General features: G+C 39.8%; 2 protein-coding genes across 7 annotated transcripts; one reads left to right on the forward strand and one right to left on the reverse strand.

Annotated features, from left to right (window-relative positions):
* Window positions 1-239: 239 nt before the first annotated feature.
* LOC131880616 (histone deacetylase complex subunit SAP18-like) lies at window positions 240-5,214 on the reverse strand. Its single transcript, XM_059227290.1, has 3 exons — window positions 4,873-5,214; window positions 3,289-3,368; window positions 240-631 (listed from the first exon to the last, which is right to left on the reverse strand). Exons 1-3 carry the CDS (start codon window positions 5,024-5,026, stop codon window positions 284-286), a joined length of 582 nt encoding a protein of 193 aa, XP_059083273.1. The 5' UTR covers window positions 5,027-5,214; the 3' UTR covers window positions 240-283.
* A 533-nt stretch (window positions 5,215-5,747) lies between these two features.
* Window positions 5,748-23,701, forward strand: LOC131880614 (alpha-1,6-mannosyl-glycoprotein 2-beta-N-acetylglucosaminyltransferase-like). 6 transcript variants are annotated; one of them, XM_059227285.1, is made up of 10 exons: window positions 5,748-5,875; window positions 6,296-6,572; window positions 7,382-7,563; window positions 18,201-19,023; window positions 19,101-19,246; window positions 19,327-19,487; window positions 19,674-19,976; window positions 20,199-20,249; window positions 20,619-20,833; window positions 23,069-23,701. In XM_059227285.1, exons 4-10 carry the CDS (start codon window positions 18,281-18,283, stop codon window positions 23,331-23,333), a joined length of 1,884 nt encoding a protein of 627 aa, XP_059083268.1. In that variant the 5' UTR covers window positions 5,748-5,875; window positions 6,296-6,572; window positions 7,382-7,563; window positions 18,201-18,280; the 3' UTR covers window positions 23,334-23,701. The 6 variants fall into 6 exon arrangements, with proteins under 6 accessions (XP_059083268.1, XP_059083266.1, XP_059083267.1 ...); XM_059227283.1 differs by lacking the exon at window positions 5,748-5,875 and having other exon boundaries at window positions 6,013-6,572; XM_059227284.1 differs by lacking the exons at window positions 5,748-5,875; window positions 7,382-7,563 and having other exon boundaries at window positions 6,013-6,572.
* The last annotated feature ends 1,364 nt before the right edge of the window (window positions 23,702-25,065 follow it).

Below are 25,065 nucleotides of genomic sequence, written 5' to 3' on the forward strand. Positions count from 1 at the left end.
GACATGCCTCAAAGTACAGCTCTTGAGCTGGCCTTTAGAAACGTATGGTCTTGGCCTTTCCGAGAATATCCCACGAAGGTGAAAAGCAGTCCCTTCTATTTCTAGCCTTAGGCTTCATTTCAGAGACGGAAATAGGCTTCACGAAATAGATGACTGCCACATCTCGTGAGATTGAGGCAAGGCGGAACCAAGTTATTCTTGATTACCATGACTGAATGAAATGAAGGCACGTCGGGAATTCTCGTAATTGGTGTTTATTTGATGTCATTGGACATTTATGTTCTTAATAAGGACGAAATCTGCGATCGTTATTACGTCCAAATCGCTCGTTATTACGCTCAAAACGATCTCCTCCGCGTCGTCCAAAAGCACCCCCACCAAAACCGCCACCCCCTCCCCCAAAGTCCCGCCTACCTCCTCCACCGGTAGGGGGCGTAATAGCGATGTCTAGGTAGTCGCCAATCACGAATCGTAAGGCTTGTAAGGTCTTTGAATCGTCGGGACCTTTTTGACCGGAAACGGTGGTGCCGATATCGCGCGTTTTGTAATGTTGGGGTGAATTTCGAGCTGGATTGGGAAATACTAGGGCGAAGTCGAAAAAAGTGCCTTTACGACGAGCCTCCGGGTTCACCTAGATTGAGAGGAAAAAAAAGAGTGTACTCTCATGAAGATACAAAACAGCTATGTCAGAAATTAATTGATACTTCAATTGAAGCACTTTGACATTTAAAGGCTAATTGTGTTGGCTTGTAAAATGGATGATAGGTAACCGGAAAACGTGTTTCAATGGTCGAACAATGTGTATAGAGAACGTGGTTACATATCCTGATAATTTTAAAATTGGGGATCACTTTGACTATGTAGACTATTGGGGGCCTTAAGATGATGTACTGCACTCGAATGGTGAAAATAGAAATTTGCACAAAAGGCATTATAGCCAACTGCAGACGAATACTTTACCAAAAAAAACTTGGGTTTTTTGTTTTCTGATTGCAAAAAGAGCTTCATTTTCATAAATTCGAACTATAAAACCGATTATAACTTTGTTTTGGAAAGCTTCGATTTTTTCATGATTTCGTCTTGACAAGTTTGCTTTTCTCCCGTCCGTGCCAGGTCATCGAAAATCAAGATGAAGTCCTATAAGAATTAGCAAATTGACAACACTTCGTAACAAAAATAACTGATAAGGGTAATATCAATTAACCAATAACTACTTTCAATAAAATCGCCAACAGATGGAGGCACAACACGGCAAAATTTAGTGATATCAAAACCAGCTAAGTCTTATGGTTGGCACATATGGTTTTCTTTTTGAAACCGTACTTTGGCTCGACGAGGTCATAAAATGTGATGGTAGAGTACTTTTTTAATTTCCATTATGCTACCCTGGGTTCGATCCCGGCCTAGCTAAGCGAGTTTGAATCACAGTATATGAATAACTAATATCGCCAAATTCAACGGTCGAAACCGTGACCTTTCCCGAGGGTGAGATAACAATTAATGATGGCTTTGATCAGGGAACATTTGATCAGCATTTCATCATTGGAATACCCATCATCTGATGGCAGGCCGAGCGAGAGAGCTGCCATCTCACTCAAAAACAAACAGATCAGGCAGTCTCTTGCCTGGCGAAAGGAGCAGTTCAGAAAAGGCTCGAGGAATATATTTGCTCCAAAAAGCAATATAATCGACTGTCTATGCTGCAGCTTGTTCAATACAGTTAAAAATCGACGCTGTTTAGAGCTGGACGATAAGGTGGCTGATGGCTGATCAGTGATTATGGTTTTTGTCAGTTTGTCGGCTATAATTTTCAAGCAACAAAAAAAAACTCAAATTTTGGCATGGACAAAAGAGTACCTCATCGACATGTTCAGCTCTTACCGTGTGGCGCATATTATCTTACACACATTTTAAAATGATTTTGTTTTCTGATTAAAAGTAATTTTATGGGCTTAAAGCCAAGTCTAGAGATTTTGTGAGATCTGTAGCTTTCTTTTGCGCCTAATTGGGTAAAATTCTTCAAAACAATAAAAATTATATTCAAAGATGTCCGAGCTCCGTGAAACAGTTCTTTTTATTGTTGCTGGTGACCAGCTAACTTTCATTGCGAAGTACTTTGGAATTGCAAGGAAGACCGTCTACAATATAAAAATGTTGTACTTGGTTCCGACAGATCGAGCGAGGCCTTCCTGAATTCTTTGACCTTTTTTTACTCTCCAGACTCATTGTTCAACTTTTTTATCTTGTAGACGGTCTTCCTGGCAATTTCAAAGTACTTGGCAATGCGCGCAAAGACTATTTCTCATTGTTTTAAAGAATTTTACTCAATTAGGCGCAAAAGAAAGCTACAGATCCCACAAAACCTCTAGACTTGGCTTTCAGTACATAACTTACTTTTCATCAGAAAAAAAATCATTTTAAAAAGTGTGTAAGATAATATGTGCCACACGGTTTGACGATTCAAGACATCTTTCTCATGTCTTCATCAATAATTTTAGTCCCCAATTACACCAGTTCATGATTTAAACCAACAGGTTCGTTAAGCCTTTATCTCATCTACCGTAACAAAAACATTTCTTGGAACTAATTGAAAGACGAAAACAAGAAAATACTTTTTAAATTTAAGTTGTCTTGATGGTCTTCAATCAGAGGAACCTCAGTGCTGTTTCAAATGTTGTATTCCAGCTCAGAATTGCCAAAACCAAGGAAAGTGAACTGAACATCAAAAACTATTCTATAGAACCTAAAAATATTTTCCACATTTATCATTTATCGATTCATTAACAAAAGCCAAATCTGCCAGATATAAACTTCAAATCACAAGCTTGAGACATTTTGAACCGAGGGGGTCGTCGATAAAGAGGATCATAGTATTCTGCGACTTTCTAACTCTGTATATTCAATCAAAATCAGTCATCAGTCATCAGTCATCCGTTTACAGCAACTATTTAAAGACACTGATTGACGATTTTATTCACAAACATTGCGAAAATAAGCCCGGCTCAAGTACTTTCGACATCTCATTTGCACGGAGTTTTGAAATATTCGAGTTTTATGGACTCAAATGGTACAATTTGGGTAATCAATAATTACCACCCATGTAGGAGGTATCGTTCTTGTTTGTCTGTCCACTTGTTAAGATGCTCTTGATCAAACCCAAAAAGCCTAACCTTACATGACATTTTCATAATATGTTATTCTCCTTGTGTAACAGGTGTTTTGAGTTTTCAACTCTACTGAATGTAGCGCATCAATCATGTCAGGCTCATGGAAAGATTTACAACTTACCTCTCTGACCAAACTGGTCAGTTCTTTTAAGGACGCATCTTTCCACGTGTAGATCTGCAACTCGTTTGCCGGCACGTGTCCTGAAATGTATGAGCAAACAACTCAGTGAATACAAACATACTTAGCCCAATCATGGAAACCTGTGAGTCAAACCAAGAATGGCAGAAAAACTCGGGTAATTCTAGGACACAGAGAGAGAGAGAGACTGAGACAGAGACAGGGACGCTCACAAAGCATCCCAGAGAGGCTGATCAACTACGTCCATCTGTTCTGTTTTTCTACTATCAAACTAGGCCAACTGAGCCGAAAAGCCACGCCATTCGTGCGGATTTACAAACACATCTGGAAACGAGAAGTAGAGCGGAGTTAGCAATGGTTCAAGAAGAAGATTAACATTCATTGATCTATATTTACCTCTTTTTCGTGAATACCCAGCATTCAATCGGCATTCGCAGGTGCTTTTTTTCGTTTTCACCCCGAGATCAACAATAGACTGTGCCTTTACCTGAAAGGGAAAAGAGATAATAGCCATGTTATTCCAGCAAATATTGAAAGGATGTCGTCAGCGTTGATCGAACTCGGATAGATGGGGTTAGGTGTACTAATAGCCTATTAGAGACCTTGTCTAAAACCCTTCACATTTTGAGTAAACGAGGTCTTTCCTGAAAATAATGGATCTTACGACAAGAAATTCGAAATAGAGGTGACTGATATTTTTAATGCAGATGAACATTATCATGTGGAAAAATGCAATGAGATAAATGACAACAATAATGACATTCCGCGTTTGCATGCCGTAATAGGGCATCAATTACGAATTTTAACAAAAAAGCAGTAGCGTCTGTTATTAGTCATGGGCAGAGGGACGTTTGGGTCTTTCACTTTCACTTCATTATCAAAATCTATCTTTTTTCTTTTGGTTGCATTCCAGAACATTTCAGTTTAATTGCACTGCATTCCGTCAGATGAACCAGATTAAGACAAACAGCCATCAGACAACGGTGGCTTTGGAAGTGAAGGATCTATTTTCAGTGGTAGAATGGATCAGGTTCCATCAAATTTTGAAAAATGTGGCACCGCTCACCAACGTAACACAGCAATGAAATAAACCAGCCATGATATTAGTGTGGCTGTTCCTTTCCTGAGCTATTCTTTAAATTTTTACTTTCAGTCACGATAAAGCTTTACTTGCAGGCATTTGGGCGATACCTAGTTATTAACGTAACACGCTTGAACCCCCCACAATGGGTCCAAAATCACGCGAGAGCAAAACTTGTTGTATTTAAAAGGATGTGCCAAAATAAATCCAATGAGGCAAATTCCCTGTTTCTCTTTCAATAACAAGGCTCTTTCATTAAAACTACATTCCAATACGTATTAACATAGGCTTGATTGGAAGAAGTAAATAATTAATCTACGAAATCTAGCATATTCAGCTTAGGTTTGGTTAGAATACTCCAATTTAGATTTGAAAGCGTGCAGGTTTTTCCACCCACCAATTGATTCAATCCAATCCATCCATGCATTCCATGGAGAATCCCGCCTTCAATATTTTAGATACATATGTTACTGGGTCAATCTCACCTCTGTTGTAGTCTTGAATGGGGGCGTGCCTAGAGGTGGAACAAAATACTCGGAGCAGGAATGGACACGTTTTCTCGCGATCTAGAGCGTTCTGGTGGTTATCCACCCCATTCATCTTGTCCGCCACGCCTTCAGTCATGACCAGGCCTTCCATGGAGATCAAATCGGATCCAATCCTTGACCTCTGTCTGGGTCCTCAACGGTCTCAACGGTCTCAAGCTCAATCGGATCTCAATGGATCGATCGATCTAGATCGATCTACTCTCAAAAACAACCAATCAAACAAACAAACCAACAGCCCAAACACTCAGGGTGACCAATGAAAGCCGAACGAAGATACTTGGAAAAGCCTGAGTGCATTGCTCGTACATCTCCATTTGGGACTGACGTTTCGTACGAATGACAGATATGCTTTGCATATGGAAATGATGCATGGATATGGGCATGCTTTGAAGGTGTTTTTCTGCGATAAGGACTGACTTTCATCTGACAAAGGTACCAGGAGCATGGTTTAAGGCTACCTGCTTACGGCTGTAAAAGAAATGTAGCTTTCCTTTGAGAATGATTATCTGCCAACTGGCTAGTCGCTTGTGTCAGATATCCATGGAAGACTAGATATGAGTCACTAGAAGCAATCTAATCCAAAATAAATCATCACCCTAGATGGACAAGGCCGTCATACTGCCGAGTAGGGCTCAGGCTGAATGGGCGGCTCGGTTTAAGCGCCAAATTGAAACTTCCACTATTTCCCACTTTATCACATATTTATCCGTACTCCCTTCATGAGCATGAAACTGATGTAATAGTCCAGCCCTGAGAGGCTTCTATGCACGAAAAAAAGTCAAGCGAGGAGCGTGAATTCGAATTGACAATTCGTATGGCCTTCCACCCAGGCCCATTGAGAGAGCATGGAGTACACATCCCACCGGGGTTCAAGTCGATATCCACCGTCATTCGAGGACCCAGCCTGACTTGTCTTTCCCATCGCGGAAGAGAATGATGGGTGAGGTTCGCCTTTCTGAGCCTGGAACACAATTCGGAAGCTGGGAAAGAAAGAGGCACAGACTGACACCACAGAGCATACATAGACCGTAGTACGGACAGCACAGTGTTTAGTACTGACTACTACTATAGAGGCATTATTGGCTCACTTTCCTTTCCCAGTGGGACAGGCAGGGAACAAGTCCAGTGGAGGATGTTTTCCAATCATTGAAAAGGCTCATTTTTAAACCATGGCCTTTCAATGAGAGTGAGACTTGGGATTCCTCCAATTGTGAGCCGGATGGCATCCCTAGCTATTAAAACGACAGTGAGAGATAAGAGTTTAAGTTGCCTTCTCTCGAGTTGTCATCGCATAGAAGTCGCTCAGTGACTGCATGATTATTCATGCAGAACATCATTAATTTAACAAAGTCTCCCTCAGGTGGATTCAACATAAACCAGTTTATGGTGCGATAAGGTGATTCGACAGCGCTCCAATTTCACGACGTTCCTCAACGTGACGGGCACATTTGAGGTTTACAAGCTATACGTGGAAGGCACATCATGAGCAACAGAAACATAAGTTTGACGACGATCACATCCCTGAAATGTTTAATTGAGGGGCTAAAGCTAACAAATCCTGTTTGGCTTTGTGTCGGGCACATTCCTCTCTGACTAATGCCCTAACTCGACGATTGAAGCCCAATCATTGATTCCACGTAAGTTTTTAATGGCGTACTGCTGAATATTGCACAAGAGGGAAAAGTTCATTGCATGCATGAGAAATTTGATCCAAATTTATGACCCTATCGCTTGTGAGACGGCTTTGATAGGAGGGCATTGAATGACTAGTGTTATTGGAGAGGACATCCGAATTGAAGTGGTGCTGTGTGTGTGTGTGTGTGTGTGTGTTTTGGGGATGATTTTAGCCTTTATCATGGCCGTAACAAAGGCTGCTTTGAGCATAAACTAGATATGTAGAGGAGAGACGAACTTCCCGGATGTCCAAGGTTGACATCATTATTCATTTATGGATCCAAGAACGGACAGTGGTAAAGTAATTTTTCGGTTTTGATAAGCAAAACGAGCTTGCTTTTTGATAGGGTGAGGTTTTCGGAACAACAAATAAGCATTTTAATTTCAATTCAATGGCTGTTTTGCCAATGTCGTTGCAATTTCTTTACCTTCTCCTCCCTTTATATTTGGTCCTGCCTTCAGATTGGACAACAGGGCTAGACATCGACCAGTATTGAGCATTGTATTATTGTGTCTTAGGAAAGGGAAACTCTCTAAACCGACGATGCTTTTCTTTTAATTTTTTGTAACTATGAAGAGAAACAAATGACGAATATACGAGGATACGAGGGTACATGAGGACTAAGGTACAAGGATTCGAGTATTTGAGGGTTCTTTAGTTTTCATTGTTTTTTTTTCTCTCTTTCACCAAACGTATTGACAAGTAGTCATTTCAACTTTCGATTCATGGTTTGAAAGAAGTAAAAATAAGACAAGGATTCCGCAATTGCAGGCCGTGCTACAACGTGCATTGGATTTCGCCGGTGGAAAGACGGAATTGGCAAGGTTAAGGACAGTGGAACTGTTGGCGTGGTTTTTTTTTGAGACGGGCTTTCTAACGTTTAAGTTTTTAATAAGTTCTCCCCGCTGAGTTGCGATCAGTGCTTCAGTCAAAGAGATACAACAAAGCAGCAAGTAAGTCACTGCTTTTGATACGGGACTTAGAATATCGAGAAGGAAACCATTTTTATTTTTTCCATATTTTTTCCCTGGAAAAGAAAATGTATACTGTAACGGCAAAGGGAAGGCTAGAAACCATTCCTTTACTTATGCGTTACTTTTCAAGAAATGTAACGCTTTGCAAGAAGATTTGCTCAAAAGGTCGCGCGTTTCAAGTAACGCCTTTAGCAAAACCCTGGAGGTGGACTTCATTGTTCTAACCGGATTATCGAGGGATTAAAGGTGCTTTCTGAAGGGACAATCAGACCCCACGGTCACTGCAGCTCATACATGCTTTTGGACACCTACAGTATTAGATATGCAGCATCCCTTTAGAACCTTCTTTGAATGCTGTACAATCCCAACGTCTGTAGTCTCTCCCAATATGAGAGCCCTCTCATTCCATCAATGTTCCTGGTAAAAGACTGGTTCGACCTTTTGCAATCCTGTTGAACTCATTGGAGCCGAAGTGGGTGAGGCATATTCAAGATGTGGCTGGATAATCGACTTGAACAGAGTTATCATCCATATCATATCATACCATATCATCGGTGGACTTAAACGTCCGATATATCCAACCACATGCTTGAAAAGGTTTGCCCACTTTCAACTGGATATGCTCATCGAACTTTCCATTATTTTGGAGGACTACTCCTAAATGCTCCATGAATCAATATCTTTACCTCCTTTGCAAGGTTACTGGAATCTTGGCCATGCCTAACAGGAACAAACTTCATTTCGTCAGCATAAGGAGAGAAACTGGCAGCAATAGAAAGCTTTTGAAGCGGAGCAATGAATATTATGAAAAGAAGAGTTTCTTAAATGGAGTCATCTTGGACACCTAACTTGATTTTATTTATGTCATAAAGCGGCCCTTCAACCTTAACTTTTCCTTTAAGCTGTTGTTGTTCTCATAGATGTCTTTATTTCTTATTTGGGCCAATAGACTACTAAACCAGTAGAAACTGAAATTGATATTTTCACTTATTTAAAAGTCTTCGCGTTTTTGTCACAGATGTCTTTATTCTTTATGGGGACGTTTAGTCAAGCTCTGGCAGGTTCGTTTGCTTGCTGGTACCAGTGTCAGTGATGCAAGCTTGGGGCTTCAAACGCGTTTTTGAGAAGCTAACCCTTCTTTCACATTGCTTTATGAGGAAGGTCAACTTCGTTAAAGCTAGTTTGAAACGTCAATTTTGCATCACTGACATTGGCAGTCAAGCTTGTTTGCTGGTATCAGCGCTTGCCTAAATGTCCGAATATGGGCCAGTAAGCTAGTAAACCACTTGAAACTGAAATACACATTTTCGTTCAGTTTAGGGTCCACACGTTTTTTGTACATGTCTTCATTTTTCATTTGGGCCAATAGACTTGTAAAACACTTGAAGCTGAAATAAACAATTTTGCTCATTTTAGGGTCCTTGCGTTTTTTCGAACATGTCTTTATTTGTTATTTGGGCCATTAGACTTGTAAACCACTTGAAACTAAAATGAACCATTCGGCTCATAAAAGGGTCTTTGCATTTTTTTGGTACATTTTTTTATTTCTTATTTGGGCCAATAGACTTATAAACCACTTGGAACTGAAATTTACATTTCCGCTCATAGTAAGGTCTAAGAGTTTTTTTTTAATTGACAGACGATTTGTTTTGCTTCGCAAATTGCTTTTGGTTTGTCGCAGTATAACAACACGAGCCAACAGAATGTTTTATTAAAATGCTTCTGTATTAATTTTGATTGACATACTTTTAATGGCAAGCAATAAGGTGGAAAGAGTGGATACATTTCAATCATGAAAGTTTCCACATCAATGTTGGCCTATTATGGTTAACCACGAAAGCTCAATATCCGAGTCCAATCTTATTGTGACCTTATTGTCATATTGGATTGTTGCATTGTAAAGGTGATGAAAGCAAATTTCAATAGTCTAACCTTGAATTTTCAAACTTCCTTTTTGTTTTAGTTTCATGTTCTTTAGGCAGCTATTAACTTCTTGGTTAACAATGTCCACCCCTGGGGCATTGCACCTTATACAAAGTAGGTCTTTTAATTTCCTTATGATAGTAATAGTTCAAATTGTCTTTGAGCCAATTCGAACTTAGTTTCCAAAAACACTTGAAAAATAGACATTATGGCTTAGCTAAAATGTAAAGGTCTTTGTATGGTGTTTTCACACCTGGGAATAAAAAAATGTTGCCAATTGATTGCAAATATTCGTTCAAAAATGTGGCGGAAATTAGTAGAAAAATGACAAAGTTATGCTATTCAATATCAAATAAGCTTGATCTTTTCTTGTAGGCTTCATCTTCTCTGTTGCCATTCTTTTTCTTTTAAATAATGCGCAACCGTTGACCTATAATCTCTATTGAGATTCATCCATTCATAAATTTCTAGACTATTCAGACATATTTCATAGAAATCTATGATCCATTACACATGCAAAACTCTCCCGTATATGCCTCCAACGGCGCAACCAACGTGAGAGGTTGCGAAAAAGTTGCCCCAAATTGGTCCATTGGATCTTGAACAAAGTGATCACGTTGGTTGATTCCACGTCGTTTAGTGTAAAGAATAATTGATATTAAAGCGTACATAAATGGATATGGTTAGAAATATCCGCGTTTTGTTGTACTGCCCATTTTGTCCAACAAAGCAACGATGCACCTAGCCATGGAGTACGTCAGTACTGGAGGGGAAAGCTCGAACGTAGCTCAAACGTATTTTAGCGAGGTTTTGTATCAGATGGATTTCCGCTGAGAGAGTGCTAAACGAATGGCATACGTCGAGATCAAATTTTAATGCTTGACACTAGGGTGAGCTAGAGAGATGTCCCAACAAAGCAAAATGCTGCATGGCATAGAACTGAAGTTATGTGTAGAATAAAACGTCTTTCACAGGTACCCAGCCATGCCTCAATCACCTTTTCTCTTGTACTATTGTAGCCTACTCTCCAAGACCACTTGAACTGATAATGATGGAAAGCTTCACAAAGGCATTCATAACTTTAAGCAATTTGCCAATGGTTTCTTCAGCTTGGCTAGAATTAGGGGAAGACTCTTAGATTTGGGAACTGTAGGAACACAATTTCCAAATTACCTACGTTTTTGCTCCAATTGCAGTCTGTTTAATGTCCAGGCTTTTGTTGTTCATGTAGCTCAACCTAAACCTGATGTTCATACACTACCTAAGCTGGGGGTTTTGCGAGCTGATCATTGGGTCATCCTGGGTTTCTAGTTGTGATGGGATCAAATAACTTTTCAATATCAGGATTTCTAGAAAGCTGGACAAGTCAAAGCACCAGACGTTTCCAACATAACTTAAAAGGTTAGGTTTGACCCAAAAGACAACCATGGTTTAATCGAAGAAAAATCAAGGTTACTTTTTGCGCCTAACCAACGGGTTTCCAATTTTCCACTAGTGATGCTACATTCAACTGAAAATGCAAATTGGTAGCCCTAGTCACAACCTCCCGTGATAATTTATTTGAGCCCATCAGTTAGCTTCTAGGTTCTCTCCTCCCAATCGACCTCTGACCGCCAAATAATCCGTGACTTGTGCCATTCCATCTTCACCTTCAAGCACTCAATTAGGAGGTAACTCAAAACTGAAACGTCCTCCAGTGAGGTTTCAGAGAGCTTTTCTCTCCAGTAAAGATGTGTTTCCAACCGGAATGCCAGCTTTTAAGCTTGAAGGACCTCGGTTAGGGGTTCCATTACAAGCAAAAGAGGGGGGAGTAGCATTATCAAAACTGCTTGGATGAGTGGCAAAACGTGACCCTGTCTTTCTAGGTCTCAGAACCAGGAATGCTGTAAACTCCTTCGTGATCTTAGGTCATCAGTTCTGCACCCTTTTTTTGACTTGGGAGCCCTACTAGAGGTTCTCCAAGCTAAATAGCTGAATTTCTGGTTTGAAACCCATCACTTCAGCACTGACGTACCTAGAGCTTGACTTCAAAGAAGGACGCTCAATCTTTGACCTTGAATATCATTGAAATGGGGCCTTCTGTTGAAAAAGTGAAGACATTATTGCATTGTAATTTGCGTCTTTAAGGTGAACAGAGATCACGATAATATGGCCGCAATGGCGCCTTTCTTATGTGCTTTTGTCCCGCCTAGGGCTCTGTAGTAGAAGAGTTCGAGCATGAAAAACGATCTCTGACGAGCGCAGCTGTCAAGATACAAGAACCTGTCGTTTGCAACAAATAAACATGCAGCAGTTTTAGGGGACTATGCGGGCTTACTTCCTACCAACGACTTTTTGTCAACAGTTGCTTGGCTGTTTTAGGCTGCTCCAGTAAGAGGTGGCTTTTCATGCTCGTGCTTTTCTTCTAGAGAGCCATAGTCCAGCCTAGTGCCCTGTACTTGAAATATGCGAAATTTCAGCACACCATGGCGGTTGAATATTGAACCTTCAAAAATCTGTGCCTATACGAGTTATGTATGACTTTGAATACTCCTCACGTACCCTAAAACGTACTTTGAACGTTTTAAACTTCACTTTACAAGTTACTTTCTACATTTTCTGTTGAAAAGTACATAATTTGAATCCGGTTTTGCCGCCATTACCGTTAATGATGCTTGAAGAGTAACTTAAGCCTCAGAACTCATCCTTGAGACACAAAAATTTACAAAAATGTGTTTGGTTTGGATCACATCTAAACTCATTTTTTTGGAACGGAGTTGATAGTTCAAAATTCAACCGCAAAGGTGGCCTAACCTCACTGTTATACTCTTCTAATACAGAGCACTAGTCCCGCCATCTAAGAGTCAAGCTCATAGTTGTAGAAAGTGGCAGGTTAAATCGGTTAAATCCAAAGAGGCAAGTAGGCAAGGAGTTCAAAGAGGAAGGAAGCCAAAAAAGAGCGCCGTGGGGAAGTCTGCTCTCCCTTTTTCTCCAGGCTACCCACCCTTGTGGACCCTAATGTCTGAATCAGTACATAAATCCACAAGGAAGTGCATTAATATGGCAAATGTATCAATGGAAAAGGTCTAATGCTTAAACAAGTAAAAGCATAGGTTAGCTTAATTATCCCTTCATGACACTGAACAGAATTGAATGCCAAAGTTGTTCAAAAAGAGGCCAAATTTGAAATCTTAAACAAGCTACTTTTAAAGAAACCGTAGTTCTCTCAACTTGACTTGAATTGTTCCATTGCATATTACTTTCTCTGGCACTCGCAGAGTTCCCACAGCACAATGGCTGGCTCTAAAAAACAGAATACTCCGGGCAAAACTGTATTCCTGGAGTTTCGGGTACACTCAAACAAAAACAGCAAGCGCAAGCTACAAGTCCCAAAAGACAAAAGGAATAAGTAAAAGAGTGCCCTAAGATGTTCCAGAAAAACGGGCAGTCGAGTCAGCCTAGGCTTTTTCTTGCGCTGTTTGACAATTAAATGGCTTTTTTCTTAACCATTCATCTGGAAGCACTGCAATCAAAAGCTACATCTCTCTTTTAGTAGACGCACAAAGTTCAGTTCCTAGAGGGCGCTACTTTTCGGTTCTTGATAGACAATAAGTCCAATTCCGCGCCTCTCTAATCAGTCTTGTCGACAATGCCTAATTGGCCTGGAGTGAGTTTCAACCAGGAAATGATATTTTTGAATTTAGAAGCATGTTATGGTCAGTAAATGCTTATGCTTGATGGTTAAAGTCTTTATTTTGCAATATATGGTAAAAGCACGATTATAACTTCGAAAAATAACAAAAACGTGTCTTAGTCTCAAAGGATGTTTGAATATTACTCTGGCCTCAAACGAGGAAAAATCAAGTCTGAAATGATGTGCATGGAAACAATCTAGCAAGTTTGTGAAACAGCCAAACGAACATTTGTTAATCGACACTGATCAAATTCTATAATTGACTTACGTCAAGGAATAAAGTCAATTGCTCAAAATTTCACGATTGAAAGCCACCCCCTCTAGAAATAATGCGACAATAAAATACCACCATGATAATCTTGATAGCTATTTAGAGACACTCTTTTCTTTACATCTAATGAGATTCCCTGCCATTGGTACGGGCAACTTTATTATGCACTCTGACAATATTCTACATTTGGTGTCCAAACTAAATTGAGGGATCTAGTCACCTTCAAGTCCTCGGGCTCACTTCCTTCGACGTCAGGCTCTGAACGAAATAGTCACATTTTTCATTACAATTATCATTTGTCAAAATAATATTGAGTATGAAAGTTGCAATTGATCCTGATCCTTACCCTGGGTGACGTAACCGTGGGGGTTGCATTACCTTTGATTTTAAGATGATTCCGACAAAAATGGTTGTTCTCATACAATAGCGTCAAAGATTTATTTGATCTTCAGGCTATCTTAGGAGACATTGGGATCTAAGGCAAGGTTTTGGATTGGATAAGGAATTTCAATCATGATGAGAAGCATGGTAGCTGAGTGGTCTGATATACTCGGTAGAGGGAAGACATGGTTCCCCAGAGGGCGTGAGTTCGAAATTCACCTTTGGAGAAAACCTTGTTGGGGTAGCCACCAGAGCAAATAACGTTCTTGACTTGGTATTTTCTAATGACCCTGATCTGATCACATATGTTCATGTGACAGACACCTAACAATCTGTCAGATCGTCATGTTCTTGAGATTGGGTCGACCATTACCCAAAAGCCGGCGTGCTCTGAATTCAAACACCGGCCAAAAAGGGCGGTTTGGTTAAGTACAAGTTCGAAAGACAAACACTGGCCCCAAATTGCAAGAAGGTTAGAATAACAAGACCTGGTTTTGACTCTGAAACTGGAATCTTTCATTGATGCAGCCAATGATAAATTAGTGTTAGTTTTTTAGGCAGTTTGCTCCAGTCTAGCAATCTCTGAATCCGTACCGAAAGATGGAACACGGACAAAAATTCCAAAATATAGATAGACTTTGTTCAAAAAGAGTTGCAAATTAGCAAAAAGGTTGAAGAGCAATGCGAATCAAGCAATTATTGCTCGTCTCCAAAAAAGTTGGACGTAATTCAGGGTAAGATTAAGGCCTCCATCGAATATGACCAGTTACAAACTGAGACTAAGGTGGTTCAGGAGGCCAGGTCGAATCCGAAGGCTCTTTTCTCTTATGAGAACTCTTAGAGAATAATGAAACACTCTGTTTGGCCTTTTGAGGTTGATGGGGAAGCCATTAGCAATGTAGAGACTATGGTAAACATGCTTGGAGATCAGTTCTCTCGTGTGTTTTCAAAACCACAGACTTTGGGAGCAACAGCTCATAATGCTAATAATGAGTCTGTTGAGATTGGCGAGGATAGTCAAATTGAGCTATTGAAAGATCTTGAAGTCACAAATCAAGATGTTTTGGAGGCCATCTCGAGCTCGCCTGGCCCTGATGGTTTGACATCTCAGTTTCTGCTGAGATGCTGACTGATTCTTGCTCCTGTTTTCTCGTCCTTGATGTGGTGCATCATGGATCAGGGCAAGTTTCCCTCTTCATTAAAGTTAGCTCTTGTCGTTCCAATCTTCAAAGGGGGAGAAAAGTCGCTCCCCAGTAGCTATAGGCCGATTTCTCTCACTTTGAATCTTACGAAGGTGTTTCAGAAGATCATGAGCGCCAAACTTGTTCAATTTCTTGAAGTCAATGAGGTCCTTCCTCTCAGTCAGCACGGGTTCCGAGCGCAATTTAGCACAGTAACCCAACTGATTGAACATATAGAGCAGGTCATTGAGGGATCGGAAAGGCACAAGTCAGTTGATGTTGGCTATCTTGATTTTGCCAAGGCCTTTGATGAAGTGGATCATGGCCTTTTGTTGAATAGATTTCATGACATTGGGATCCAAGGCAAGGTTCTCAATTGGATAAGAAGCTTCATACATGATAGAAATCAAATTGTTAAGGTTGAGGGATCCCTTAGAGACATACATGATGTCAAGTCAGGTGTTCCCCAGGGCTCCATCTTTGGTTCCCTCCTTTTTATGATATTCGTTGCTCCGCTTCAAAAGCTTAGTATTACTGCCAGTCTCACTTCTCATGCTGACGATACAAAGTTAGTTTCTGGTGGGAATGGCTAAGATTCCACTTGCCTGGCAAAGGACCTAGAAAGAATTTACTCTTGGGTCACTGAAAGTAATATGGCCCTGAACGGAATGAAATTCCGCTCAATGACCTTTGATTACTCCACTCATAGATAATGGAGGTAAAGATATTGAGCAGGTCTCATCTATGAAAGATTTAGGTGTAGTCCTCCAAAATAATTGAAAGTTTGATGAGCATATCCAGTTGAAGGTGGGTAAAGCTTTTCAAATGTGTCTTTGGATATATCGGACATTTAAGTCCAGAGATACTATAACGATGCTAATTCTGTACAAGTCGATTGTTTAACCACATCTTGAATATGCTTCACCCATTTGGGCTCCAATGAGTTCAGCAGGTTTGCAAAAGGTCGAACAATTCCAAAGATATTTCACTAGGAACATCACAGGAATGAGAGAGCTCTCATATTGGGAGAGACTAAAAAAGTTGGGACTGTACAGTGTTCAGAGAAGGGACGAAAAGTATCTGGTACTGAACGTCTTCAAAAGTATCTATGAGCTTTGTCCCAACCTAAGATTCACGGTTCAATTCTAGTGACCGTAAAGGCTTAATGTGCGTTTTGAGAGCACCTTCAAGCCGTCGAGAATCCAGGCTAGTTCGAACGATGAAGTCTACATTCTTCATTTTTTTGGTTTTTTTTCAATTTAATGTGCATGGGCATTTTTCACTAGTGCTGGAGCGAGCCCGGCAGAAGTCAGATGAGTTCTTCGATTTTTTGTCCTTTCACTGAAGTCGCCGAGTCCGTACTCGTGTCTTTGACTATGGTCATCTCAAGTAAAAAGACTCGTCTTGCGAGATTCTAAGAAAAAGTGAATATTTTTTTTCTTGACGAGTCCGGATTCGAGTCCGGCCAATTTCTCAGAAATCGAGTAAAAGACTCGAGTGCACTCGAACTCGAGTCCGGACTCGTCCAAGCACTACTTGTTACATTCAGACTGTAACAGAGTGGTATGACGGGAACATTTTTTGAGACGTATTATACTGACAAGACTATAATGACATCAAACACGTTAGTCACGGGGGATTAGAGGGATAAATCTGCAGTATTTTACATCTACATTGGTTCTGCTTTCAAATCTATTGTGTTCTTTTTGTAAGAAGGCTATGCACCATCAACTCCCTGCGTTTGAATAAATTTCTTTTGATTCCAATACATGTGTGCATTAGACATATAGGTTGGTACACTTAGAGTCAAAATTATTCATACCCCAGCAAAAACTAGACAAATTTGTTAAAACATCATTAAACAGTATTTTATACTTTCAAATACATGCTCCTTACTTTAAGAGGAATGGGAGGCCTATAAAGCAAAAAATAACATCCTCATTCACAAGTATAAATAGTGGTGGCCAGGGCTTAAACCATTACCGAAAAAAAGTAACACGTTACCGTTATTGTTACTTTTGAAAAAAGTAATGCGTTACCGTTACCAACACTTTTTAGAAAAAGATCCGCGTTACCCTCACCCATTACTTTTGCAGAAAGAAAAGGAGCCAAAACTGCGAAAAAACGCTTAAGCGATTTTTTTTAGCGTTTTGTAAATATGACGTGAAACAAATGACTCCCGCGATTATTTATTTGTTCCCATCAGTGGCAAGTAAGTCATTGTCTTAGAGAGGGAATTTAAAAAAGAATCGCTCGTTAAGTAGAGAAGAAAGTAGCGGTGAAGGGAAAGCTGTAATACCCGATCCATTATCGTTACCAGTAGCGTTACTAAAAAAGTAACGCGTTACTTCAAGCCCTGGTGATGGCAGTATTATGCTTTTGGGGTTCTTTGAAGCCAATGGAAGTGGCAACCCTAGTTAAGGGATGATTCGAAGAATGATACTAAGCCCATGGATTGGCCCAGCCAAAATCCTGACCTCAATCTAATTGACAACCTGTAATTGATGAAGAAAAAGCCTTCAAGCCACGAAGAGTTTGAAAATATTGCAATGAATGGACGAGTTAGCCTAAATTGTTTTTTCGGACTTGTTAAAATTAGCCAAAACCGTTGGGAGGCTGTGATTATTTGAAATGTCATGCCATCAATTATTAAATTCAGGTAATGAAATAGTTGGACCTCTTCAAAATGCAATCAAATGCGGATAAGTTTGACGTATTATTGAAAATTATCTGTTGAACTTTCTGTGATATCAAACATTAAGTACAAATTCATTTACTCTATGTCATCCGCGTTCGATAATGCCAGATTTCAATACAATCGCAAAATATAGTTCGAGTGCTCGAAAAGGTACAAATAACTTTGATTCTAAGTGTATATCTTGCTATTGCACAAAAAATAGGTCTCAAATCAGTTTCAGATGGTTATTTTTGTGATTTAGTGCTCGCTTATGCGTATGCCATTAGTTAGTTTATGTGACTAAGAGGATTTATGAAAATCTAGTCTATTCTTGATCCCCTACGTTTCCAGACCATGTGAATTATTAAACAACGTTTGCCGTCTTTTCTTAACGTTACATGGGTTATTGTCATTAAAGGTACTATATCATATAAATCATATAAGGGCGTCCCGTAATTGTAGAGAAGATAGTTGACAACTTCTACTCAACCGTTTCAATCTTGCTTCCAGAAAACCAAGGTCGGAGGTGGATAGCCATTGCTGATTCAAACTTCCTGCAATTGGAGCTTTGGAATTCATACTCTGCGGCCATGAGGCGACGTACTCAAAGATGCTTGAAGATTATCTGTTTTGTCGTTTTTGGGCTCTTCCTCAGCCTTCAAATATCCAGTGTGTTGGTTCATAATTCACCAACCAATGACAACGCCGTTCCTGGGGCTCGAATCGAACCTCCCAAACACGTGACCGATCAGACATTCCAAGATCTCGGATCCTACAAGTTCCCTTCTCCCCTTCAACGTGATCATCTGAGTACAAGAAGGCCAATCAAGTCTAATCCCAAGGCCGTTTTAGACGCCTCCTTAATTGAGGAAGATAGGATTGACCATTTGGAGATTCCAGCCAACAACAGTTTGGCCGGCAATCGGGTCCATGGCCTTCCTCCAAAAGAAGTGGGCAATGGGACGAAAGACGCCAAGATAAAAATCCCAGAGGTCTTGGAACAGATCAAGGTACTGAACCAACAGCAATTCGTCCGAAACGAAGAGTTGTTTGGCCCAATTAGTAATGGTACCATAGTAATAGCCATTCAAGTTCATAATCGCCTTCAATATCTTCGGCAATTGATCGTGAGTCTTTCACAAGCTCGGGACATCGAGAAATCCCTCTTGGTCTTCAGTCACGACTTCTGGGATCCAGCCATTAACTCATTAATCTCATCGATAGACTTTGCCAAATACATTCAGATATTCTATCCATACTCAATTCAAACCCATCCGAATGAATTTCCTGGCGAGTCGCCGGACGATTGCCCTAGAGATGCCACCAAAGAATCGTAAGGGCAAGCTTTCGTTTGTGAAGAACAATGGGTCATTCATTCACTCTCACCCCTTGTTGATTGATTGGTTTTAGGGCTAAAGCAAAGAAATGCAAGAATGCACATTGGCCGGATCTCTACGGACATTATCGAGAGGCCAAGTTCACACAAACCAAACACCATTGGTGGTGGAAGGCCAACCGAATCTTTGATCAGCTCGAGGTCACCAAACACCATACAGGTAACATATCCAGATCCCTCTGCATCTCGTTGATTTTTATTTTCAATTCTTTCCATTGTTCCTTTCATGCCCGTCCAAAGGTTTGGTACTCTTTTTGGAGGAAGATCACCATGTTGCTGAGGACTTTCTCCATGTGCTTAACTTGGCTCATGCCGAATGTCAGTCAAACCAACCCAACTGTGATATCATTTGCCTCGGATCCTACTTGAAACATATTAATTATCAACGAAATCATAAGACTGTAAGTAGTTGTTGCTTTCGCTCTTTTAAGGGGGGGACAGCGTTACTTGTTCGCTTTTGTCCGGGTAATGTGTTTCGCACTTGATTTTTCTGGGGCAATTGCCAGCACAATTAACGGGGCCGAAAATGTCGTCCTAATCCTGTCCTTTCTTGTGGGGGGATTTCATTGTGTTTATTGTCCCGCTAGATGCCGAACACCGTGGGGTTCATGGGCTTACCCGGTCACCGACCGGTTCCCATGCGACGAAGACTCAAACGATCAGCGTCTCGGTCCTTGTCCGCCATGTCCCCTGTGTTCTCCTCCAGGAACTTCCTCTCCAATAACTCGACCCGAGTTCATGTCTGGGCTCACAATGAAAATAAAACTCATGTTCAAAATCCACCCTCGATGAAGGGAGAATATCCCGAAATGGTGGCCTTCAACGGCCTTCGTCGTTTGTTGTGGAACCCGGCGGCATTTCTGTCCTCGGTTCTAGATGTGTTCTCCAAGGTATATTTGCGCTTGTTGGTACAATGGGTATAAGGGTTTTGTACATTTCATAAGTGGGGATTTGATAGTAGGGTATTTTGGTTGTCAAATACTAAGTTTGAGATATTCCAGATTTTGATGCGTTATTCAGATGCTTGTACATATGCGAGAGGTTTCTAAACATTCGCTCTAATGTAGCATATTTTAAACGAGGCGTTCAATTTAAACTTTTAAACTTTCCAGGATTTCCAGCCATTTCCAGGAGGCCCAGTTTACTCAAGCAGACGGCAAAGTGTAACTACGAACATTAGATACCTTAGCTAACCCTGTAGACTAGATTCAGCATCTCAAATACATCATAATTTGCTTCAGACCATCCATGCCCGCAGAATTTAGGCCCTGTCCTTTTATGTTATAAGCATTCAGTTCAACAAACATTCGCTTTGATTCTAAGCATCTTCCAGGAACATGCATGAACATACTAAATGTAGATAGCATTCTTCCCATGAATAATCACTACTTTTTACTCATAGATGAATGAAGCGTCGTTGTTTAGCGAGTGAAAATATTTGATTCCATTTTTTTTGTTATCAATTTTTCTAATTGTTATTCGTCACCGCAACAAGAAATCTTTGGACTGACACATCGTTCTGATATTTTAAGGCGGACCTAACCCAATGGATTAGCGCCAAACACAACATGGGCATGGCCTTTGATCGGGAGATCTGGCGAAAGCTTCACCATTGTCGTGCAGAATTCTGCTCGTTTGACGACTACAATTGGGATTGGTCTCTTCAACACGTGAGCTCCAGTTGTTTGCCAGAACGAATGCAAGTGTTGCTATTAAAAGCCCCAAGGGTCTTCCATATCGGCGAATGGTGAGTGGATGCGTCCCCAATGAACGCGCAGAAAATAGGGCAATCGGAATTTATATTAAGACATAAGCTTCAAAAATTACTTGCTAAAAAGTCTTTACCTTAATCAGCGTGTCCAATTTTAGATTGCTTATAATCAGGGCTTGAGTAACGCCGTTACAAGCAAGGGCGTTACTTGTAACGCGTTAATTTTCTGAAAAAGTAGGGTAACGGAACGGGGCTCTTTAGCCATCCCGTTACCTTTACTTATTTATTTTATACACAAGGGAAAGAAAATTACGTAAAGGTTTCCAAACAGATTGTTTTTTAAACTCCGTTTCAAATACGATGGGTTACTTGCCACTCATGGGATCAAATAAAAAAATCACCAAATTCATTAATTTCACCCCATATTTACTAAACGTTAAAAAATGCATTAACAGTTTTTGAAGTTTTAGGCTCTCTTTTCTGCAAAAGTAACGGGTAACGGTGACGCGTTACATATTCTAAAAAGTAATGGTAACGGTAACGCGTTACTTTTTTCTGAAACGGTTCAATCCCTGATTAAAACCAACCTTCGAATAAACCCCGGTATGTCTGTATGTTAACTTAAAGTGAGACTTGTTCTTTCCGTTTTCATCGAGGGTTTCCAACACTTTGATGAAAACTACAATTTTAGCCTCTGGTAGCTCTGTTTTGGATGGTCGAGGAATATTTGGTTTATCCACCCGAAATTCAGTCCAGTTTCGCTCAAACCCGTTTAATGTAAAGTGCCAGGAGAAGGCCTTTGCATGGCAACTATCCATGGGTCCATCCAAGCTTTTGAAACTAGGTTCCACAACTGAAGTAAAGGTTTGGGCCACTGAGTGGTGTCATCTGGCACAAGTGCCACTTACCTTTTACCAAACGTTCAAGAGTTACATTAATGATTCTTAATAGAAAAGCAAAATCGAAATTAATATGAAATTATTAACAATCATGTTTACTTCACGAGATCAACTATTTTTCTTCATTTCAAGATAAAAATTTCTTGATAAAAAAGTCACGTCATTTGCGTCGCATAATTGCGGCCCGCATGAAAAACATAATCATGAAATATACATACTTGAATATTTTTATTAAATCATTTGTCGTTTGACTGCAGAGGCAGATTTTGTTAAATCAAACGATGTTTTGGAAAATTAATTTGTGTCAAAAAATATTCCAAGATTATTTTCAATTTAATGTAACAATAACAGAGCTACTATGTGGCGCATGTCAGATATTGGCACTTTGTAATCCAGTGCTTTGCTCCACTGGCTTCACAATGGCTTGACTCAACCCATCAGTAATGACAATGGGTAACATTTGGGGTGTATATCCATGAATTGGAAACACTGTCAAAGATTCAGATATGTATCAGAGATGCCAAGATTACCTCGCATGCTTTTAGGGGCTCGGCAGATTCGAAAATTTATCATTTTCCAAGGGTGACTAATTTTTCTTTTGTCCATTTTTTTGGCGAAGTTATGTTAGGTGAAAGATTATTTTTCCATCAATCTTAGCAACTCATTTTTGTTTGATAAATGATCATTACATGACAGAAACAACAATATCTTGTGAAATCCAGCATAGGGCAATTTGGAGTTTTTTGCATCCGGGCAATCATCAAGTTTACAGTACGAGTACGTAAGGGGTTTGATGACATTTGATTGAGATTTATGAACTGGTCTGAACGATTTTTCTTTCTGGCCCAGAATATGATGCCAATGAGATTATACTTGCAATTGATTCTGAATCTGCCACCAAAATTTTCATACCGTAGTAAAAATTTTGTACAAAATTATTGAGTAGAACATCTGAAACTTTGACCTTGAAAATGACGATATCCTTTCAGTTTGAATTTCCCATCTCTTTCGCCATTTCACTTTGACAGGAATTGCTTCGATTGCTTCCTCCTTTGACTTTGCTTGCCCGCACTTTCAACCAATGAAAGGCTTGGTTTGCATTTAGCTTACATTTGTGACGTAAGGCCGCTGAACCCTGATAGGGTTGACTTTTCACTTTTAAAGAGATTACATGAGCTTTCAGGAAAACCTTTTGCTAACCTTTTACATATCCTCTCAATGCCAAAATGCAATTTTTCTACTCATCGAAGCTAGAGGTCATACCAGAATAGGTGCTTGTTCTGCAGTTACGCTTTAACACGACAACTTCTATTTCTTCTCATATTAACTGCCTTTCTAGTCATTCTTTCATGTCAATGCCCTTATGTTTCAGTGGTGTTCACCATAAGAAAAAGGACTGCCAAACCTCCAAGGTGGTCAGCAAGGTCCAAGATATTCTTAAGGCCGCGTCCAAGTACCTCTACCCCATGAATCTAGTTGTGACGAAGTCGACCTTGAGGAAAAAACCCAAGACGTCCAAAGGCAATGGTGGCTGGGGTGACCGACGAGATAAAGCCTTGTGTATGAATATGGCCTTGCCTTTGGCTGGTGCAAATGATGTGGACACTGTTTTGTCTGCTGCGCAACTTTTCCACTGATCACATCACACTAGACCTCTACATCACACCCATAGGATCGATTTTAGCTTAAAACGCTACTAAACGACTAAGATTCTTGTGAAACACGCATCAGGCTCAGAATTTGAACAGCTGTGATTTGAATGATGTTGATGAATGTACAAGTGCATTTGCTATTTTTGTTAGTTGACATGTCGTGTTAATAGCCAGCTCAAAGTGAACTTATTCATAAGTGTATTTACGTGCCTTTTGATTGGTATTTTAGCCATCTCACCTTTCATGCAAAGAATGACTGTGTAAGGAAATGCAATTATGACGAAGCAATAACTCAATTTTGATTGAGGAATCTTCTTGAAAAACCTAATAACTAATAAACATTATTTCTTATATCACAATGATTTCTTTTCCGAAGGTTAAAATTCATTTTTGTACTATAATGAAAGGTCACTGTACGTTTCAACCCAGGATTTAGGGTCAATTCTAGTGACCGTAGAGGCTTAATGTGCGTTTTGAGAGCCCCTTCAAGCCCTCGAAAATCCCGGTTAGTTCGAACAATGAAGTCCACCTCTCTTCTCTCTATTGGGCTTCTTCATTTTTTGTTCTTTTTTTCAAGTTCATGTGCATGCGCATTTTTCTTTTATTTTAATATTAGAAGGCGTTTAACTTGCTCAGGCCAAATTAGTTCGCACACATGGTACTTGAGATAATTAATTTGAAAAAAAATCTCGAAAAATATCAATGACGGTGAATTCGGAGTTAATATATGTCAAATCCTTTTATTTTAAAGAGGTATTCTGAATAAAATGATTGAATTGTAATTGAATGTTATTCAATTAAAATCTAAATGTAATTGTAATCGCAATTAATTACATTTCAAAATGAAATAAGTGTAATTAGTTACATCTGAAACGAATTGCAATTAATTACATTTTAGAATGTAACTGACACAGGTTCCTTTCTTAATCACAAGTTAAGGTTTGCATTGATTCACTTACCAATCTGTTTTTCTTCTGTTTCATTTTGCAGTCGTTTTCAAACTTAAAGCAGTTCTTGCATGAACGCATCAGAAGGCGCTTTTTATGAGTTTGCTGTCGGTACGTTCGGGCTATCTAGCTCGCATAATCATAAAATAATCATTTTACAGAAGGTTAATTACTGTTTGATTGATAATGGGCCAACCCTTTGGCAATCATCATTTTCAGCACAATAGTATCAGGAAAAACATAGTTTTGCAAGGTTTTGGTGCCTAACTTAAAAAAGTCTGTATTTCTAAACTTACCATTAGCTTTTTTAGCACAATTTAACGGAAAAAGATGATGATGAAAAGTGACTGGTATACTACAAGTATACAATATATATAGCTCTCTGTTTATACCTATTTGGATGTCTAAAGTGTTTGCATTTATACCGATTATAAGATTTGAAATCTCTCTCAGCAGGGTAGGTGGTGTATTTACGGTGTTAGGAGAATTAGTGCCCTGTATTTGAATGCAGGGTGAGGATAATGAAAAGGACCACACGTTGAAACATGCTCGTCATCCGCTTTTGCCGATGCTTTTTTCCATTCATTTGCCGATCTGCCTACACAACTTGTGAAAAGGAAATTTGCCAAAAAGACCCCTGCTTAACTGGAAGTGCTCATTTATAAGAGCATCAAATCAGGTGGATTTCACATTATCACAATGCTTAAAAATGCGTCTTTCTTCAGTTTGAACCGAAGAGGAAACTCTTCAGTTTCAGATGTCAATGAGAA

This window comes from Tigriopus californicus, chromosome 5, assembly GCF_007210705.1.
Source record: "Tigriopus californicus strain San Diego chromosome 5, Tcal_SD_v2.1, whole genome shotgun sequence".
NCBI lineage: Eukaryota > Metazoa > Arthropoda > Copepoda > Harpacticoida > Harpacticidae > Tigriopus > Tigriopus californicus.